The sequence below is a fragment of the Pipistrellus hanaki genome, assembly GCF_964339955.1.
Source record: "Pipistrellus hanaki genome assembly, chromosome: 6".
Lineage (NCBI taxonomy): Eukaryota > Metazoa > Chordata > Mammalia > Chiroptera > Vespertilionidae > Pipistrellus > Pipistrellus hanaki.
The window spans coordinates 38,626,556-38,643,743 of NC_140508.1; the positions used below are offsets into that span (position 1 = coordinate 38,626,556).

At 41.5% G+C, this 17,188-nt stretch overlaps 1 protein-coding gene across 1 annotated transcript in view; it reads left to right on the forward strand.

The window, feature by feature from the left end:
- The first annotated feature begins 450 nt into the window (after positions 1 to 450).
- The window catches only part of CTNNBL1 (catenin beta like 1), a 166,649-nt gene continuing 149,911 nt past the window's right edge, over positions 451 to 17,188 (forward strand). The window contains exon 1 of the mRNA XM_084888682.1: positions 451 to 608. Coding sequence (XP_084744808.1) covers positions 579 to 608 — 30 coding nt within the window. The 5' untranslated portion in view covers positions 451 to 578. The remainder of the gene's footprint in view (positions 609 to 17,188) is intronic.

The following is a 17,188-nucleotide window of genomic DNA, read 5'->3' on the forward strand; positions in this document are numbered from 1 at the left end:
CCACAACCTGGGCATGTGCCCTTGACCAGGAATCAAACCAGGGACCCTTCAGTCCCTTGGCTGGCTAACGCTCTACCCACTGAGCAAAACCATCAAGTTCTCATTAGCCACGTGTGGTCGGTAGGAATAGTCCTACACAGTGCAGTTCTATATCTTAGCTTCCTTGTCTGTGAAATGAGGATGAAACTGCCTAGGTCACTGGAAGGAACAAGTGAGATCTGTTCCTGCATCCTGCCCTGCCTGCCCTTAGGAAGTGCGCAATAAATCTTGTTTCCTAAGGTCTTGCCTCTCCTGGCACCGCCCTCCTTCTTCAAGTCTCCGCCCCTCTCCCCGCCCCCTTCGGGCTCCGGGCGGAAGCAGCGCTGCCACCAGTGCGGCGCGCTTTACGGCAGCGCCGCCTTTAGCCGCAGTGTGGCTGGCTCGTGCGTCGCGCAACCTTTCCCTCATTGGTTCTGCGTCCCCGCTCACGGCGCTTTTCGGCAGTGTGGCTGCGGAGCAGCTGAAGGGGGCCACGGCTTGGTTGTGAGTGGAAGGGGCAAGGATCCAGAGTTAGCGGTGTGTTAGCTGCGCCTGGAAGCATGGACGTAGGCGAACTTCTCAGCTACCAGGTAGGAGGGACGGGAGAGCTATGGCGCCGTACTCTTATCCGAATATGTGTGGCAGGACCAGAGTCCCTTCATCTCACCTTTCCTCACCCCAAGTCCAGGGCCCTGGACCCCTCACTTCTCATGCCACCGAGGTCCGAGCCTCTTCTTTCACTTCACTCCCTCCCGAGACCCCCCTGTGCACTTTCCACTTATTCCTTCCCAAGGCCCGAGCCCCTTTTCAACTAACTCGTCTGGGCTCCTCCTCACCCACCCTTGGGCCCGGTCCCCTTCAACTCTTCTTCACAACCGCCCCCTTCCCTCCCTTCTTCCCCAGTCATTGAGTTTGTGGTGGTGGGAGAGCGCTGGTCCTTGCATTTGAGACCCAGCTTCTCCACTGACTGGCTACGGTGCGTTTGGACAAGCTGATTCATCCTCTTTGAGCCTCAGGTTTTGGGTGTATAAAATGGAGAGAGTAATAACTATGCAGTAGCGTTGTTTGAGCACTATGCCAACTGATGGGTGTGAAAGTTGATTTTAAGGTGTAGAAAGCTGTACCCATATTAACTGCAGATGTTGGGAAATGTTTGGAACTCTAGCATGGGATAGACCCTTAGGATCTTCCCAGGGGGCTCAGGGTACCTGTTGGGAACCGGTGGCCCAGAGGATGGAAAAGACTTGTCCAGAGTCACTTAACAAGCAAGAGCTGAGGTCTCCTGGCTCAGCTTTTTCCTCCGTCTTTTGGCTTTCTAAAGAGGCTCCTTGTGAGAGGCAGTAGAGCTGTTCTGTTCAGTATTGTGGCCATTAGCCACATATGGCTATTGAATAGTTGAAATGGGACTAGTCAGAATTGAGAAGTACTGTAAGTGTAAAATCACACCAGGTTTTGGAGATTCAGTATGAAAGGAGTAAAGGTTTTGTATTGACTACATCATCATATTAATCTTATTAATGACATTGATTACAGATCATGCTGATTAAGAGATCATTATGGATAATGGATGAAATAGAATATATTTAAAATAAATTTTACCTGTTTGTTTACTTTAAAAAATTATTGATTTCAGAGAGAGGAAGGGAGAGGAAGAGAGAGAAACATCAATGATGAGAGAGAATCATGGGAACGGCTGCCTTCTTCATACCCTCTATTGGGGATCGAGCCCACAACCCAGACATGTGCCCTCCCTGGGAATCGAACCCTGACCTCCTGGTTCATGGGTTGATACTCAAACACTGAGTCACACCAGCTGGGCTCTGTTTACTTTTTTTAAAAAAATATATATTTTTATTGACTTCAGAGAGGGAGACATATAGAGAGATAGAAACTCAATGATGAGAGAGACCACTGACTGCCGTAACCCCCCACCCCAACCCCTAGCCCCCGCATGCCTCACACTGGGGACCAAGCCTGTAGCCTGGACCGAAACCAATCTGAGACCACCTAGTTCACAGGTTGAGGCTCAATCACTGAGTATCACCAGCCTGGCTCTGTTTACTTTTTAATGTAGCTACTCACCTTTTAATTTGGCTACTAGAATAACACATATAGCTAGCCTCCTGTTTGTACTGGACCAGCTCTGCGGTATAAAGAATAGGTAATTGAGAGCCATGAGTCTGGAGCCCCATGTTGCCTGGAATCCGTTTTGCTCATAACAGATTCCAATCATTTTGTTCAAGGTATAACCTTGAACAAAATGCTTAACCTGTCTATGCCTTGGTTTCCTCATCTGTAAATGGGGTGGGGGTGGGGCAATGTTGATATCTACCACATAGATCTCATGTGAAGCTTAGACCAATGCTTGTCAAATGGTAAACATTCAGTAAATGTTAGCAATTATATTCGTGCCACTACCTCAGCCACTATACAAAGAACTGAACTTAGAAACTAGACAGGGCTTATAAAATGAGGAGAGGTAAAGTCAAAAGATTTCTCATTTTAAGATAGTAATTGAAAGAAGGAAGGAAATAGGAGTGCTGTTGAATGAATATGTCTGTTTGGGTGGTAAAATTGCTAGACATTGACTCATGGAATATTAAAGCTAGAAGAGGTTCAATCATTTGCTCAACAAATAATTATTGAACCAGATAGACAAGGTTCTTGCTTTTGTGGAGCTTATAGTCTGGTGGGAAAGTAACAAAATAAGTGAGTAAATAAAAATTCAGATTGTGATAAGTGCTTTGAAGAGTTTTCAGGTAATACTAAAGAATTGCGCTATTGCCGAGACCAGTTTGGCTCAGTGGATAGAGCGTCGGCCTGCAGACTGAAAGGTCCCAGGTTCAATTCCGGTCAAGGGCATGTACCTGGATTGCGGGCACATCCCCAGTAGGGGGTGTGCAAGCGGCAGCTGATCGATGATTCTCTCTCATCGATGTTTCTAACTCTCTATCCCTCTCTTTTCCTCTCTGTAAAAAATCAATTAAAAAAAAAAAAAAAAGAATTGTGCTATTTAGTATGGTAGCCACTGGGCCCATGTGACTGTCAACACTTGAAATGTGGATAGTTCAAATTGGGATATGATATATGTGTAAAATACACACTGTTTTCCAAGATTTAGTATGAAAAAAATGAATTAAAAATACATTAATAATTTTTATTTTGATTATAAGTTGGACTGATAATACTTAGTATATATTGGCTTAAAGAAAATATATTATTAAAATTAATGTCACCTCAAAAACTTAATGTGGCTATTAAAAAATTTAAAGTTATATATTTGACTTTTTGTGGATTTCAGAATATTTTTATTGGACAGTGCTGCTATAGAAGCTATAGAAAGTAACCTCTGGGAGTGGGAGACAGGATCTGTTATTTTAGATTAGGGGCCCAGTACATGAATTCATGCACCTTGATAGGAAATATGGGCCACGAGGCTGCGGTGGGCATAGGGGTGGGTCTTGGCCCATCCTCCATGCCCCTGCCTGGCCCCCCTGCTACGGTCCCAGTCCCCTGTCTGCCAGCAGCCCTGCTCCTGCTGCCTGACAGCGCTGGCCCTGCTCGCACCCACTGACAGCATGGAGCAATTGGGTCCTGTGCCAGCAGCAGATGCTAGCAGCTACTGCTGCCCCGATTGCCCCTCAGGAGCAGGGGGAGGTGGAGAAGCCCTAAGGGGCAGTCAAGGCCAGCAGCTGCTGCTCCCACCCATTGACATTGGGGCTGGCTCTGAGCGCTGCCAGCAGTAGGTGTGAGCGTCTGGCAGGATCATGGTGCGAGGGAGCAAAGAATTTTCAGTAACCACCAGAGGCTTGCCCTGATGACAGCAACCGGCACCCTGCCTTGGTCTGGTACCCATGCTCACCTGCTCCACCTTCCTGCTGCAGGCGACGCCCGCCATGTTCTTCGTGTTACTCCTGGTGGTCAGCGCACATCATAGCGACTGGCTGGTTGGTTGTTCTGCTGTTCTGTCTATTTGCATATTAGGGTGTGTTTTTTTCTTTTTTAATATATCTCCTGCTGAGAAAGAGCCAATCTTGTGGAAAGGGCAGAATGATAATGGCAGAGGGAACAGCAACTATATAGGCTATGAGTTAGAAGCTGGTGCAGCCAGTTGGAGGATCAAAAAGAGCTTTGATGGTGAGTGAGCAGGAGAAGGGCAGGTGATGAGGCTGGAGTTGTAGGCAGATGATAGGAAGTGCTGGAAAATGTAGGCCTTTCTGTGGGCCATGATAAGGAGTTTGAATTTCATTTTGAGAGATGTTATAGGTGATCTCATTCAAGCAATTACCACATTTTGGTAAAGGGACTTCCCTGAGGTTATGGGCCAAGATAGTGGCTGAGATGAAAGCAGAATCCTGATCTCCTATTTCTACCTCTGTTCATTCCCAGCCTACACTATTCATACATTTTCCTTTCTGAAAGATCAACGTTCACTCCTGTTGCTAAAGGTTAGTACTGCCTAGAATCTAATCTGTAACCATTCAAACTTTTGTGGAAGTCATGAAGATCATCTATGAGTTAATGGATACAGAAACTCTTTGAAAACAGTAGCACTTTGTAGATATGAAAGATGCCTATTTACCTATATCATCTTTCTAAATTCTTATAACAACCCTATGAGGAAGGTACTATTTTTAATCCCTGTTGCATAGATGAGGTACAAAAAGTAACTTATCTTATTGCTGAAGTTCCTAAACACTTGCTGCATTGTTTGTCTATTCTGTACCAGATGCTGAGCTAAAGTGCTTTAAGATAAATTCTTACATTTAATTCTCAACATACCTCTTGGCATACCTTTTGTTTTAATAGAAAAGGAGACTCAAGCTAGAGAGATCAACCTACCTGAGCAAGGTTAAGAGCCAGTAAGGAGTAGAGGTGGAACTAAAATCTACTGAATGCCCAAATCTAGTTTTCCATTTTGTTTTTAGCTTTTTAAAAATTAAAAAAAAAAACACAGAAAACTGAAGTATGGTACACATATAGAAGAAAGCGTAATTTTAAGTGCCACTGATTATAGTTATCAATATTACCACTAAAGTTCATATCTCAGGGACGTGTGGGAACAAGATGTCTGATTTGAATATCCCCACCACCAGAGTTTGATTCAGTAAGCCTCCCATGGGACCTTAAAACTTGCATTTCTGACAAGATCCCTGGTGATGTGAACCTATTGATCCAGGGACCACATTTGAGATCCCCTGGACTAGAACAATCTACATTAAATTTTTTTTTTCTCCAGCTGAGACATTCTCCTCCCTTTACATGGCCATTAGTTTGCAGGGGTTTTTTTGTTGTTGTTGTTGTTTTTGTTTTTTTTGTTTTGTTTTTCTTTGAGCTTAAATTATACTTTTTTCCTGCCATCCAAGATAATTGAGAGCAATCACTTAATCTTCCTGGGCCTCAGTTTCCTCACATGCCTAATGAGGGGATTAAATAAGTCTCTCTGAGGTCCCTTCTAGCTTTAAAATTCTGTGATACCTAATTATTTAGACCAAGAGCTTTAGAGATTTCAAGGTATAAAAAAGCATTATGTAGTAGGCTGAAACAGGGCTGAAAATCTGGAAGATTTAAGTTTTAATCCTACCTTTTTCATTACTTACCTCAGTGATTCAGGACAAGTCACTTCCCATCTCTGTACATAATTTTTTAAAATCTCTTATAAAAACACCTATAAAACGAGGGGAATCAGCTATATAACTTCTGGCTCTTTCCTAAAATTTAGAGGCACAGGTAAGCAAAGAAAATATGTAATGTCAAAAAATGTTTATTAAAAGTATTTAACATTTTTAGTGTGCTCACTAAATTTAATTTTCTAGGCAACTTGGTAGAAAGATTCCTATTTTCTGCGGAGATTGGTTCTTCTAGTAATCGAGTTAGGCAGTAAGGGCCTCTCTGTATATGTCTTATATCCTTGACATATATTACTAACTATTCATTTGAGAAGACAGGAGAATTATAATGTGGACAGGAGGTGTTGGAAAAAGTCTTAAAGAGGAAACCAGCTATGTTCCCAATATGGAAATGTACTTTTTTGATGCCTTCAGGCTTAGACATCTCATCAAGAAGTGTGCCCAGCAGTTTCTTGGCTGAGAAGTTTCTGCTGCACATATAAACTCCAGGGTGTTCTCATTAATACTAATTTCACAGATGTCTGGGAAAAGTTCTTACATCCAAAGTTTTGCAATAAGGACTTTGCATTTAGTGCAGGTTGGCTCAGTGGGAATGACTTCCTTTGTGACATGAGAAATACTCTGTTTGAGGCAGATTGGGGTCAGAGACCCTGGGTTTTGACAATATTGCAGACACCCACTACTCTTGTCACCTATCAGTGATATCCTAGCATTTCCTTGGATTGCAGGTGCTTATAGGAATCTATAATCCTGCTCCTTTCCCCTTATTATTTCTCCTTTTTGTAATAAAAATTCCTAATAACAGTACACCAACAACACCAGTATTAAAATGAAGTATTTGAGAAAAGGAAAACTAATAACCTAATCTAATAAATATTTTTATATTCCCACAGTCCTTAGGTATTTTGCATGGCTATAACTATTGTGTATATACTATTTTGTGTTATATTTTATTTTTATACTTTTATTTGGGCCAAACTGATGACATATGCTGGGGAACCAAGATCTCAAATGCTCCTGTGTTATATTTTCAATTTAACATTGTCAGAAATATTTCCTGTGTTTCTACATATAGTTTTTGTTAAAAAATATTTTCATTAATTTTAAGAGAGAGAACGAGAGAGAGAGATGTGAGAGTAAAACATTGATTGGCTGCCTCTTGCATATCCCCTACTGGGGATCAAGCCTGCAATCCGGGCATGTGCCCTGACTGGGAATGGAGTGGGCAACCTTTTGATGCACAGAACTGTGCCCAACTAACTGAACCACACTGGCCAGGACTTTACATAGTCTTTATGTTATTATTAACTAGAGGCCCAGTACATGGATTTGTGCACCACTGGGGTCTCTTGACCTGGCCTTCAGGGATTGGGCCAATACTGGCAGTCTTACATTCCCTGAGGGGTCCCAGATTGAGAGAAAGTTCAGGCCAGGCAGAGGGACCCCACAGGTGCACGAATTTGTGCACTGGGCCTCTAGTAGGCATATAAGATCTTTGGAATCTCTTCCTCCCCTCCCCCCCCGCCCTCCCTTGCCTCCTTCCCTCTGAGATTCATCAGTCTGTGCCATGTTTCCATGCCTGTGGATTGAGTGTCTGACCCCTGGTGGTCCTGCACATCATGGCTACCAGTTTAATGGTCACTTGGGCTTTTTTATATATATATTGTGTGTTTTTTTGTGATAGATTGACCATTTTCCCCTAAATTGAGTATGTAGGTGGTTTTCAGTTTTTTTTAGCCTTGGAAATAATATTGTAGTGAATTTCTTTAGTCATTTGGCATTTTCCCCTCCTATCTATCTTTAGTAATTGCTGTGTGCCATATTTTGTGCTAAGTATTACATATACTAAAATTATTAAGACATTGTCTGGACCTTAAAGAATTCATAACTTAAGGAGCAAGACAGACATTTTAACATCTAACTGTGTGAATAAAGCACGATAGAAGGAATGATTGGATATCCTGGAGAGGGGATGTGTGGTGGGAATGGATTTGGTTTGGTCATTGAAGAAAAGGGAGATGACATTGGAATCTCAGTTTGAATGAATAGGAATTGTGTGGGGTAATGAAGGGGCTGAGGAGAATCATTCTTGACTTGGATTAGTGAGAGCAAAAGCATGGGAGTGAAATGTTCAGAGCATTGAGTAAATGAGGGGAGTGACAGGAGATGATGGGGTCACTTTACATGTAATTATGTTAAGCAATACATAGTGCTCATATGGAATTAATCCTTTATCAGTTTACAGTGCTAAGAGCAGTGTGTGTTCTGGTTTTACTGCACTTGATATTACTGGTTGTCATAATTTAATTTTCCCCATTAATCTATTAGGTATATAAAGTTAGTTCAAATTTGCTTTAATAAGCATTTTTTCTTGCTTGTTTAGCAGTTGCATTTGTTATTATCTGCCTCTTTCTCTTAAAGTAGTGTAGTTTGTAACTGAGCTTCTCTCTCTCTCTCTCTTTCTCTCTCTCTCTCTCTCTCTCTCTCTCTCTCTCTCTCTCTGATCGTGTGCGTTTAAGAAACATTGGAGGGCTGAACACTTTGTGTGCAGATATATTTTTCATTCATTGGTCGCCTTATTTTACTTATAAAGCTGATAGTATTTTATAGCATCGTGAAATAGGCTTTTTGCATGACAGTTTAGTGCTTTTTGAAGTTACTTTTTGTTAGTTGTGAGACTATCAATAACAGATGAAAAAGCTATTCCCACTTCAGGGTGTTTTCTGTTTTATCTCCTGAGTGATTTTCTTCTTAGGTTCATTTTCTTCCTTTAACGTTTTTATCCTCTCTCTTTTCCTAGTGTTTTCTTTTATACTCACAAAACACATATGTATAGTTTCCTTGTAGACTAGACAGTGAACTTAGAGGCAAGGACCAGCACCTCGCAGTGTCTTCCCCATATTGATGCCTAATAATAGGTGTTTAATAATCAATTGAGTGAATAATTAGTACACGCCTTCAAATATGCTCTGATTATTTGCCCCTTTTGGAAAGCTTATTTGCTTGCTGACTTGTATCTTTGCTTTCATGGTAGACATCAAGAAAGTTTGGTTCAAATCTTTTACTTCGGTTTCTGAATTGTTCTCCTCTTCCTCATTATGTCTTGCTACTCTTGCTATAAAACCTACATTGAAAAAAATTTTTTTTTATTTTGAACTAATTTTAAACAGTTTTCGTATACTATTCACTCAGCATCCCATAAAGTTAACATATTTTATAACCATAGTATAATGATTAAAACCAGGAAATTAACATTTATATACCAGTAACGTACTAAGCTACAGATTTAACTCAAATGTCACCAGTTTTTCCGCTCATGTTCTTTTTCTGTTCTGGGATCCTATCCAGGATCTCAATTGCATTTAATTGTCATTTTCTTTGTCTTATATGACCTTGACATTTTTTGACTAGTCAGTTATTTTGTAGAATGTCTAACACTTTCGTTCTTGATGGTTGTCAATGCCCTCTTGAAGGCCAAAGATTTTCTTGACTCCTACATTCTTTCGTCTTCTGTCTTTCAGCACCTTTATGTAGACAACTCTTACTTCACTGGCTCTGATTTGACTTTCATGTGTTTACTGAACATTCTGGCCAGATGTTCTGGTATCACATAATTCTCTGCATCTCTCCACCTGCCCCACCACCTACCCACAATTTGCATTTTAGTCAGGGCTGTCTGTTCAGTAGACTTGAAGAAGCCTTGGAGCTATTTCTCAAAGATGAAAGGGCTTAACGATTGAAAGGCATGGTTCTTTTCCTCATGGATCATGCAAGCTCATAAGCAGAGGACTAGTTCCTCTCTCGGGAATCAAGTTATCAGGAGTTGAAAATGATTAAGTCACAGTTCTTGCTCTTGTGAAGCTTATAGACTAGTGGGAGCATCCCACAGATTTCAAAACTGAGAAGCCAGTACGCAGTGTCAGTGCTGTTTACAGAGGTGTGAGCAAGATGTGGTGGCACAGAGGCAGGACAGGTCTGCCACTGGGAAGTTGGAAAGGCTTTGCAGAGCAGTTGTTTCTTCACTAGTCTTCTGTCCCTTCCTTTCTCTTTGAAGCTCCATCATCTTACTTTAGACTCATGGGACTTGGTCAAATGAGTAGCTTTCTAGTTGGTCTTACTTTTTACCTTTGTGGATTTCATATTGGCATAATGAATGTGGGTTTATCTACTTCATAGACCAATAAAATGCTTTTTTTTTTTAAGGGACACTCTTCAGTCCTACCTATTTATTTCAGCTTTCTTGGAGATAGGTCTTATTGAGATGCCTAATTTTGGAAGTGAACTTGAGAAAGAAAGACAGCCTCACCTTTCTTCTGTCTCTCACTAGGTGGTTATTGTTTAAATTGGTGATTGGATTTATAAGGCTTATCCCAATAGAGAAGTTTTCATGTATAAAAATGACTACATTAGAGAATGGGGATGGTTCCAAATAGCTTGAAGAAAATAATTTCTTCAGTATTGTTGGAGAAGATAATTCCAAGCACATGATGTTCTGAGCGTGCCCATTAGGCACCTTCATTTAATGTTTAATGTAGTGTATGAACACAAACCCTGGGCCAACTTCCTGTGTTTGAAATCTTCCTCTGTTGGTTGCAAGTTACGTGATCTTGGTTCAGTTAATTAGTCTCTTTAAGCCTCAGGTCTTCAACTTTAGAATGGAGATTATATAATAGTGTTATCTCACCATCTGTTATAATATATAGTCTTATTGACTTCAGAGAGGAAAGGAGAGAGAGAGAGAGAGAGAGAGAGAGAGAGAGAGAGAGAGAGAGAGAGAGAAACATTAATGATAAGAGATAATCATTGATTGTTTACCTCCTGCACATCCCCTACTAGGGATCAAACTGCAACCTGGGCATGTGCTCTGACCAGGAATCAAACCTTGGCTTCCTAATCCATAGGTTAATGCTCAACCACCGAGCTGTACCAGCTGGGTTTATCTCACCATCTTTAACATACAGGATTAAGTGAGCACAGTATGGGTAGTGCTCAGTAGTATAGTGCCTGACACATAGCAAGTGCCCAGTAAATGTTATTTGATTTTTATTATTGATACTAGAGGCCTGGTGCATGAATTCATGCATAGGTGGGGTTCAGCTGGCTCGCCCCAGTTGAGGGTAGGGGCTGCGTGCAGGCAGTTGGCTGGCCCTGCTCCCTGGTCAAACTCCCAGTCAAAGGGGACAATTTGCATATTAGCCTTTTATTATATAGGATAATTACAAACAGTGCATTTGCTGTAAACCCCCCCCCCCCCAAAAAAAAAAATCTTTTGTTTTTTTTAAATTGGATTTGAGAGAGAGAGAGAGAGAGAGAGAGAGAGAGAGAGAGATTAAAGAGAAAAGGTCTCTTTAATATCACTTAGATATCTCAGTTTTCCTCTTTTCTAGAATTAGGAATCTTGTTTACAAATTTCTCCTTTCTTTTTCTTCCTCCTTCTCCCCTAAAGTTCCTGAAGGAGGTGGTTGATTTTGGTCTGAGTCTTAATGTAGCTATAGAGAGATTGGACTTAGGAAAAGGTATAGCAAGAATTCTTACCTTCTCCAAGGTCAGCTATTTAATTCTAGTATTTCAGCTAAATAGTTCAAAGCCATTTTCCCTTTCATATAATTCAAGGAGTGACTGATCTGAAAGTATTGACCTAAATTTTAGGACCTCAGCTCCATTGTGGGTTGATAAATAGAAACTAGGTTATCTTCATCCCAATTTTGTAAAAAGGTCTAGTGAAACAACTACAATACATTTTCATCTCTTAGCTCATTTTAGATTATCAGTTGCCTATAAGCAAATTATCTACTTTGGCTCTTTATACTTCCCTTCAACTACCCATCAATATTCAAAGTCATTGACTAAACCTAGAAGGATTTAAAATCAAGCACAGAATATTATGATACTTCTCTCTGCATGTGTCTAACTATATTCATGTGCTCATTCTGTTAATACAAAAAAATTGAGGATTGATTACATTTTTTACTTGACTTCTTCTCTCCAGTTAAGAGGAACTGAGTTTAAGGTTACTTTTGGGACCTTTAATAGACTTAAACATTAACAGAATATCCATCCTCTGTTGGTGTATTGTGTTGTGCCGGTGTGTTTCTCAGCATATAGAAGGGTTCAGGAATCTGGAGAAGGGCTGCAAGTAAATTAATAAAGAGACTAGACATGAATTATAAATTTGGAATACATGGGGGAGTCATATGGAGCTTAGCTTTAGTAACTAAGTTCTCTGAATCTCTGGACCTAGAACTTTTTATTCTCACATTTTGGCCTATAGCAAAGTAGATATATATATCAAAGGTAAAGTTTGGTAAACAGTAAGACTATCAGGTTGGGGGAACTGTCTTTAGCTGTTCAGCTGTTTGTCCAGCAGCAGGTAATAACATGTAGATTTTCAGGTTTGGGAAAATGCCCTCAGCTTTCTGGCAGCAGGCAATAACATTTACCTTCAGCCCTGCTTAAAGCCTCAAGGTTCACCAACCTTTTGATGAACTTCTTGCATTTATGGCCTGCTGGAATTAGCCCCCAGCAGTGTTGGAATGCTATTTTCTTTGCAGCTTTGGATAAAAAGAAAAGAATTGTAGCTATAGTTTGTCCTGTTATCTTTTACCAGCTTCTTTGAACAATAATGCTTCCATAGGACTAGTTAATAGCTTCTCATATTCATGATAAGAGAAACTTGAGCATTTCCAGGTTACATAATTGTTGATAGAGAAGCTGAAACATGGAGTAGGGTTCTAGCCAGGAATAACTGTTGGACAGGGGATAGTAAAGATGCCAAAGAATCAACAGAATGCTGCAACTCAGCAATAAAAGAGGACAAGAAGGTTATAGCTGAAAGAAACCCACAATGAGGTACTTTTTTAAAAGGGTGATATACAATAAGTTGTCTTGAACTGTACTAACTCCTCTTTTATCTCAGTGTCTTTGAAAAATTTGGTGTTCCTCATAAACAGATTTTCTAGATAACTGAAGCTTACAAGTGGGCCAAGAATGCTAGAACAAGAAGGACCTAGAAATTATTTATCCCAGTCTCTTTTTATAGATGGGGAAGGCTGAGCACAGAGAGGAAAGTGACTTACCTTGGAATCCCAACTACTTGGCAATGAAATGGGATTCAGAGCACTGTTGTTTCTTTTCTTTTCTTTCTTTTTCCCCCCTTCATGAATATGCCATGCTGTCTCCCCCTTGACATATTCAAAACTTGAATTTTTCATCTTGTGTGGAGTTCTTTCTAAAACATAAGACATTCTTGCCTTTCTCAATAGATGACACTGTTGTCTCAGGATCATTATTATGAGCATGTGTTAATTGTGCTCAGATTCTTGCATGACCTTTAGATGTATGGAAAGCTTTTAATCCCGCATTAAAACACTTGGAGTGTTAGAAGAGAGATTTTGTGTTTTTGTGCCAATTTTTATAGTGTTGTTTTCATCTTCTCTTTGATGCCAGCTGTCACTCCTTAGTGTTGTTTGTTTTATAGGATTTTATGTAACCTTTGAGGCATTTTTTGCTTTCTTTTAGTGGTGCCATGAAAAGCTAAGATTGTTGAATAAATGAGGAATTAGTATGCTTGGGCATCTTTGGATGAACTGTAAAACTTTAGGGCTCTTTTATTAGATACTGAAGCCTGTAAATACTAGAAATCATGCTAGTGCAGTGGTCGACAAACTCATTATTCAACAGAGCCAAATATCAATAGTACAATGATTGAAATTTCCAAATTTTTTAAACTTAAACTTCTAACACCACTTCTTCATAATAAACTTTCCCAGGGCGTGGTATTTTGTGGAAGAGCCACACTCAAGGGGCCAAAGAGACGCATGTGGCTTGTGAGCCGCAGTTTGCCAACCACGGTGCTAATGTAACTTGTCTATATTTCTCAACTAGCATTTCTTCTAGCATCTTTTTGCTTACTATTAGTTCTTGGGGTCTGAAGAATACTATCTACTAAAAGAGTAATTTGCAAATTGGCCATCACTCCAACACACAAGATGGCTGCCTCCATGTGGTCAAAGATGGCTGCCCCCATATGGACACAAGATGGCCGCAATAAGATGGCCAGCAGGGGAGGGCTGTTGGGAGGGACCAGGCCTGCAAGGGAGGGCAGTTGGGGGCGATCAAGGCTGCAGGAAAGGGTAGTTAGGGTGACCAGGCCGGCAGAGGAGGGAAGTTGGGGGCAACTGAGCCTGCAGGGGAGGGCAGTTAGGGGTGACCAGGCCTGTAGGGGAGGGCAGATAGGGGCAATCAAGCTGGCAGGGGAGCAGTTAGGGAGTGATCAGGCTGGCAGGCAGAAGTGGTTAGGGGCAATCAGGAAGGCAGGCAGGCGAGCAGTTTGGAGCCAGCAGTCCTGGATTATGAGAGGGATGTCCGGCTGCCCAGTAGGATCAGGCCTAAATGGGCAGCCGGACATCCCTCCAGGGGTCCCAGATTGGAGATGGTTCAGGCTGGGCTGAGGGACACCCCCCCCCCCCCCCGCACGAATTTCATGCACTGGGCCTCTAGTATCTGAATAATTACTATTGCCCACTAATGAGTCTTTCAGGAGAAACTAGCATAAATAGGGGCTCAACCTGATTTTCTATGGAGAGACTCTTTTTTGTATGGCTGCTTATTTTTCTGGAGGGGAGCCATTTACCTGTCTGATTGCTTGACCCTATATCTTTAAGCTAGTCTTACAAATAAATTCACATGCCACTAGCCCAGCGTTTTTCAACCGCTGTTCCGCGGCACACTAGTTGTTGCCTGGTGTGCCGTAGGTGCAGACAAGACAAGAATTTTATAATTTTTCACTATTTTGTTTACTTAATATTTCATAATAAAGTAATTATAAAATACTTTCTTTGTGTTTATTTGATTCTTATTCAAGAGAATTACTTTATATATAGTCAATATAGGCACAGAGTTAAATTTTTTTAACATTTTCTAATGGTGTGCCTCGTGATTTTTTTCATGAAACAAGTGTGCCTTTGCCCAAAAAAGGTTGAAAAACACTGCACTAGCCCATGAAATCTGGGTTATAGCAATCACCCAAGACCCTGTGTGCTTATTTCTGACTTGCTCATGCCTCTGCCCAATTCCTATCTTGTGTTTGGTTGTTGGCTCCCTCATTTCCTATTTCTCCTTCCCCTCTCTCCTCCCAAAGCGCACACACACTCTTCCCCCTTCCCCCCCCTCCCCTCCCCCCCCCCCCCCCCCACACACACCAGTTTCTTTTAGACTTAGTATGTATCTGCTCTTTCCAACTACACAGCCTCACCCAAAAGGACTCTGCTGGCTGGGACTGGATCTGCCTCATTTGGTGTAGCCCTGCCTTAATTGGATCTTTAAGACCCAATCTTTTGTTTCAGCCCGTGGGTAAATCACCACTTCCAGCCCATCTGATCTTCCTGTGAAAGAGCAGTTTGGGCAAGACCCTACCCAAGAGGCTTGCAGATTTCAATTCTACAGTGTTGGGAGTCTACAAGATCTCCATTTTTAAAAATACATATTTTATTGATTTTTTACAGAGAGGAAGAGAGAGGGATAAGAGAGTTAGAAACATTGATGAGAGAGAATCATCGATCGGTGCCTCTTGCTCACCCCCTACTGGGGATGTGCCCACAGCCAAGGTATATGCCCTTGATCGGAATCGAACCTGGGACCTTTCAGTCCTCAAGCCGACGCTCTATCCACTGAGCCAAACCAGTTTCGGCTACAAGGTCTCCATTTTTGTCTTGTCTCCCTTTACCATTATTTCCTAGTCATTCTACGGGGTTTGGCAAATAGCTAACCCATGTTTATAGGGCCTTATGACATATGCTCATAGGCAGGCTGTATGTCCATCCAGATTTTCAAAGGTTAGAAAATTTTATTTGGATTAGTGATCCATATTGAACCTTCCATTCTTTAATTATTCAACAAATGTTTATTAAATGCCTACTAAATGCAAGATGTTATGGTAGACATTGGGAATAGAGTGATGCACAGGATAGTCACAGTTCCTTGTGTTATGGAACTTATATCCAAGGAGGCAAGACAAACAGTAAACAAGGAAAACAAATACAAATTAATAAGAACACTGAAACAAGCAAACAAATACTCGATAAACAAAAACAAGATATTCAAATAGGGATATGATGGGGGGGAGGGAGGCTGATGTAATAGTAGTTTGGGGGAACATCAGAACGTTCTAGAAGGCCTCTCAGGAAGTAACATTTGAGTGAGAATTGAATAAGAAAGATCCAGCCATATGAAGTGCCGAGGGAATAGCAATGTATGATCTGGGAAAAACCAATACAAGAGGTGAGAATAAGCGAGTGATGTTTGAGGCAGGTGTGACTCGAGCATGTTGAGGGAGGAGGGGGCAGTTGAGATATGGACGGACAGAAAGGTCAGCTGTGGGGAGGAGGGGAAACCTTAAAATTTTTATTTTATTTTCAGTACAGCAGGAAGCCATTAGGGGTTTTAGGCTGTGGAGTGATACTTTTGGTTTATGTTTTAAAAAGATCACTGCATCTGTGGAACAGAGAAGAGATCAGAGGGGAGCAATCTGGTCAGCTTAGTTGTTCAAGGCGGCATAGAATTCACCTTTGTGCTGCAGAGGCTGCAGCTGACGCTTGTGCTCTCCCTAGGATAATTGCTTTCCTGCCTGGGTTGTTTTCAGAACCTCCCAGTTCTAAACATTTAATCTGTGTTCTGGCTTAATCAAGAAGCAACACTATCCGAGTGCCAGGCTTGGCACAGAAAATGTGGGCATCGTGCCTTCTGTTGAGCACCCTGGCCTGGAGAGAATGGAGCAGGCAGCCCTGGTGAACCTGAGGACAATGCAGCTGACCCTCAGCATCTGGTAACTTGTAGGAAGCTTTGGAATCCATAAATTTTATGTGCTTCTGCAAAACAGTTGCAGATGGTCTGGACTGATGATTAAATATCACTGCGGTTTTGTCCAGATCTGCTGTGGCCATCCTCTTCATGCCTGGTTTTACATTACAGTGGGTAATTAAAGGGGCACAGCCATTTCTGGTTACTTCCAGGATATCTTTTTCGCTTGGCTCAGGGAGTAATTTCAGTTTTTGCCAATTATATAAGTGACAGCAGTGAGCAGTGGCTGTGACTGGCTACTTTTTGTTTTCAAAATTAAAAAAACAGACTTAAAAAGAACTTTCTCTTAATGAAAGGGAATAATTGCCTGCCTGCCTTTGCTGTCTTTGCTGATTCTCCAGTGGGAGTTCTACCATCAGACTTGTCAGAGTTGGTTGGCAGAGACTTTCTCTCCTGAGTTAGCACGTAGAGATCTGAGCTGGCAGAGGTAACACAAATTAGCAATGGTACAAGCATATCTGCAGAGGAACAGATTTCCTTCTCACCAGAGGTGCCACTGGTGGGCACCACCCTAATTCTCAATGCATCTCTTACCACTGATGACAGGACTTTTCAGCAAGTAAAAAGAATTGTTTAAGCAACACCTGAGTTGGGCAGTTTTTGCAAGACTTTAGAGTTTCAGAAGCCCTCAGGCTGCTCAGGCTGCTCAGCCTGCCAATGTAAAGTCACTGAATATTGTCCCT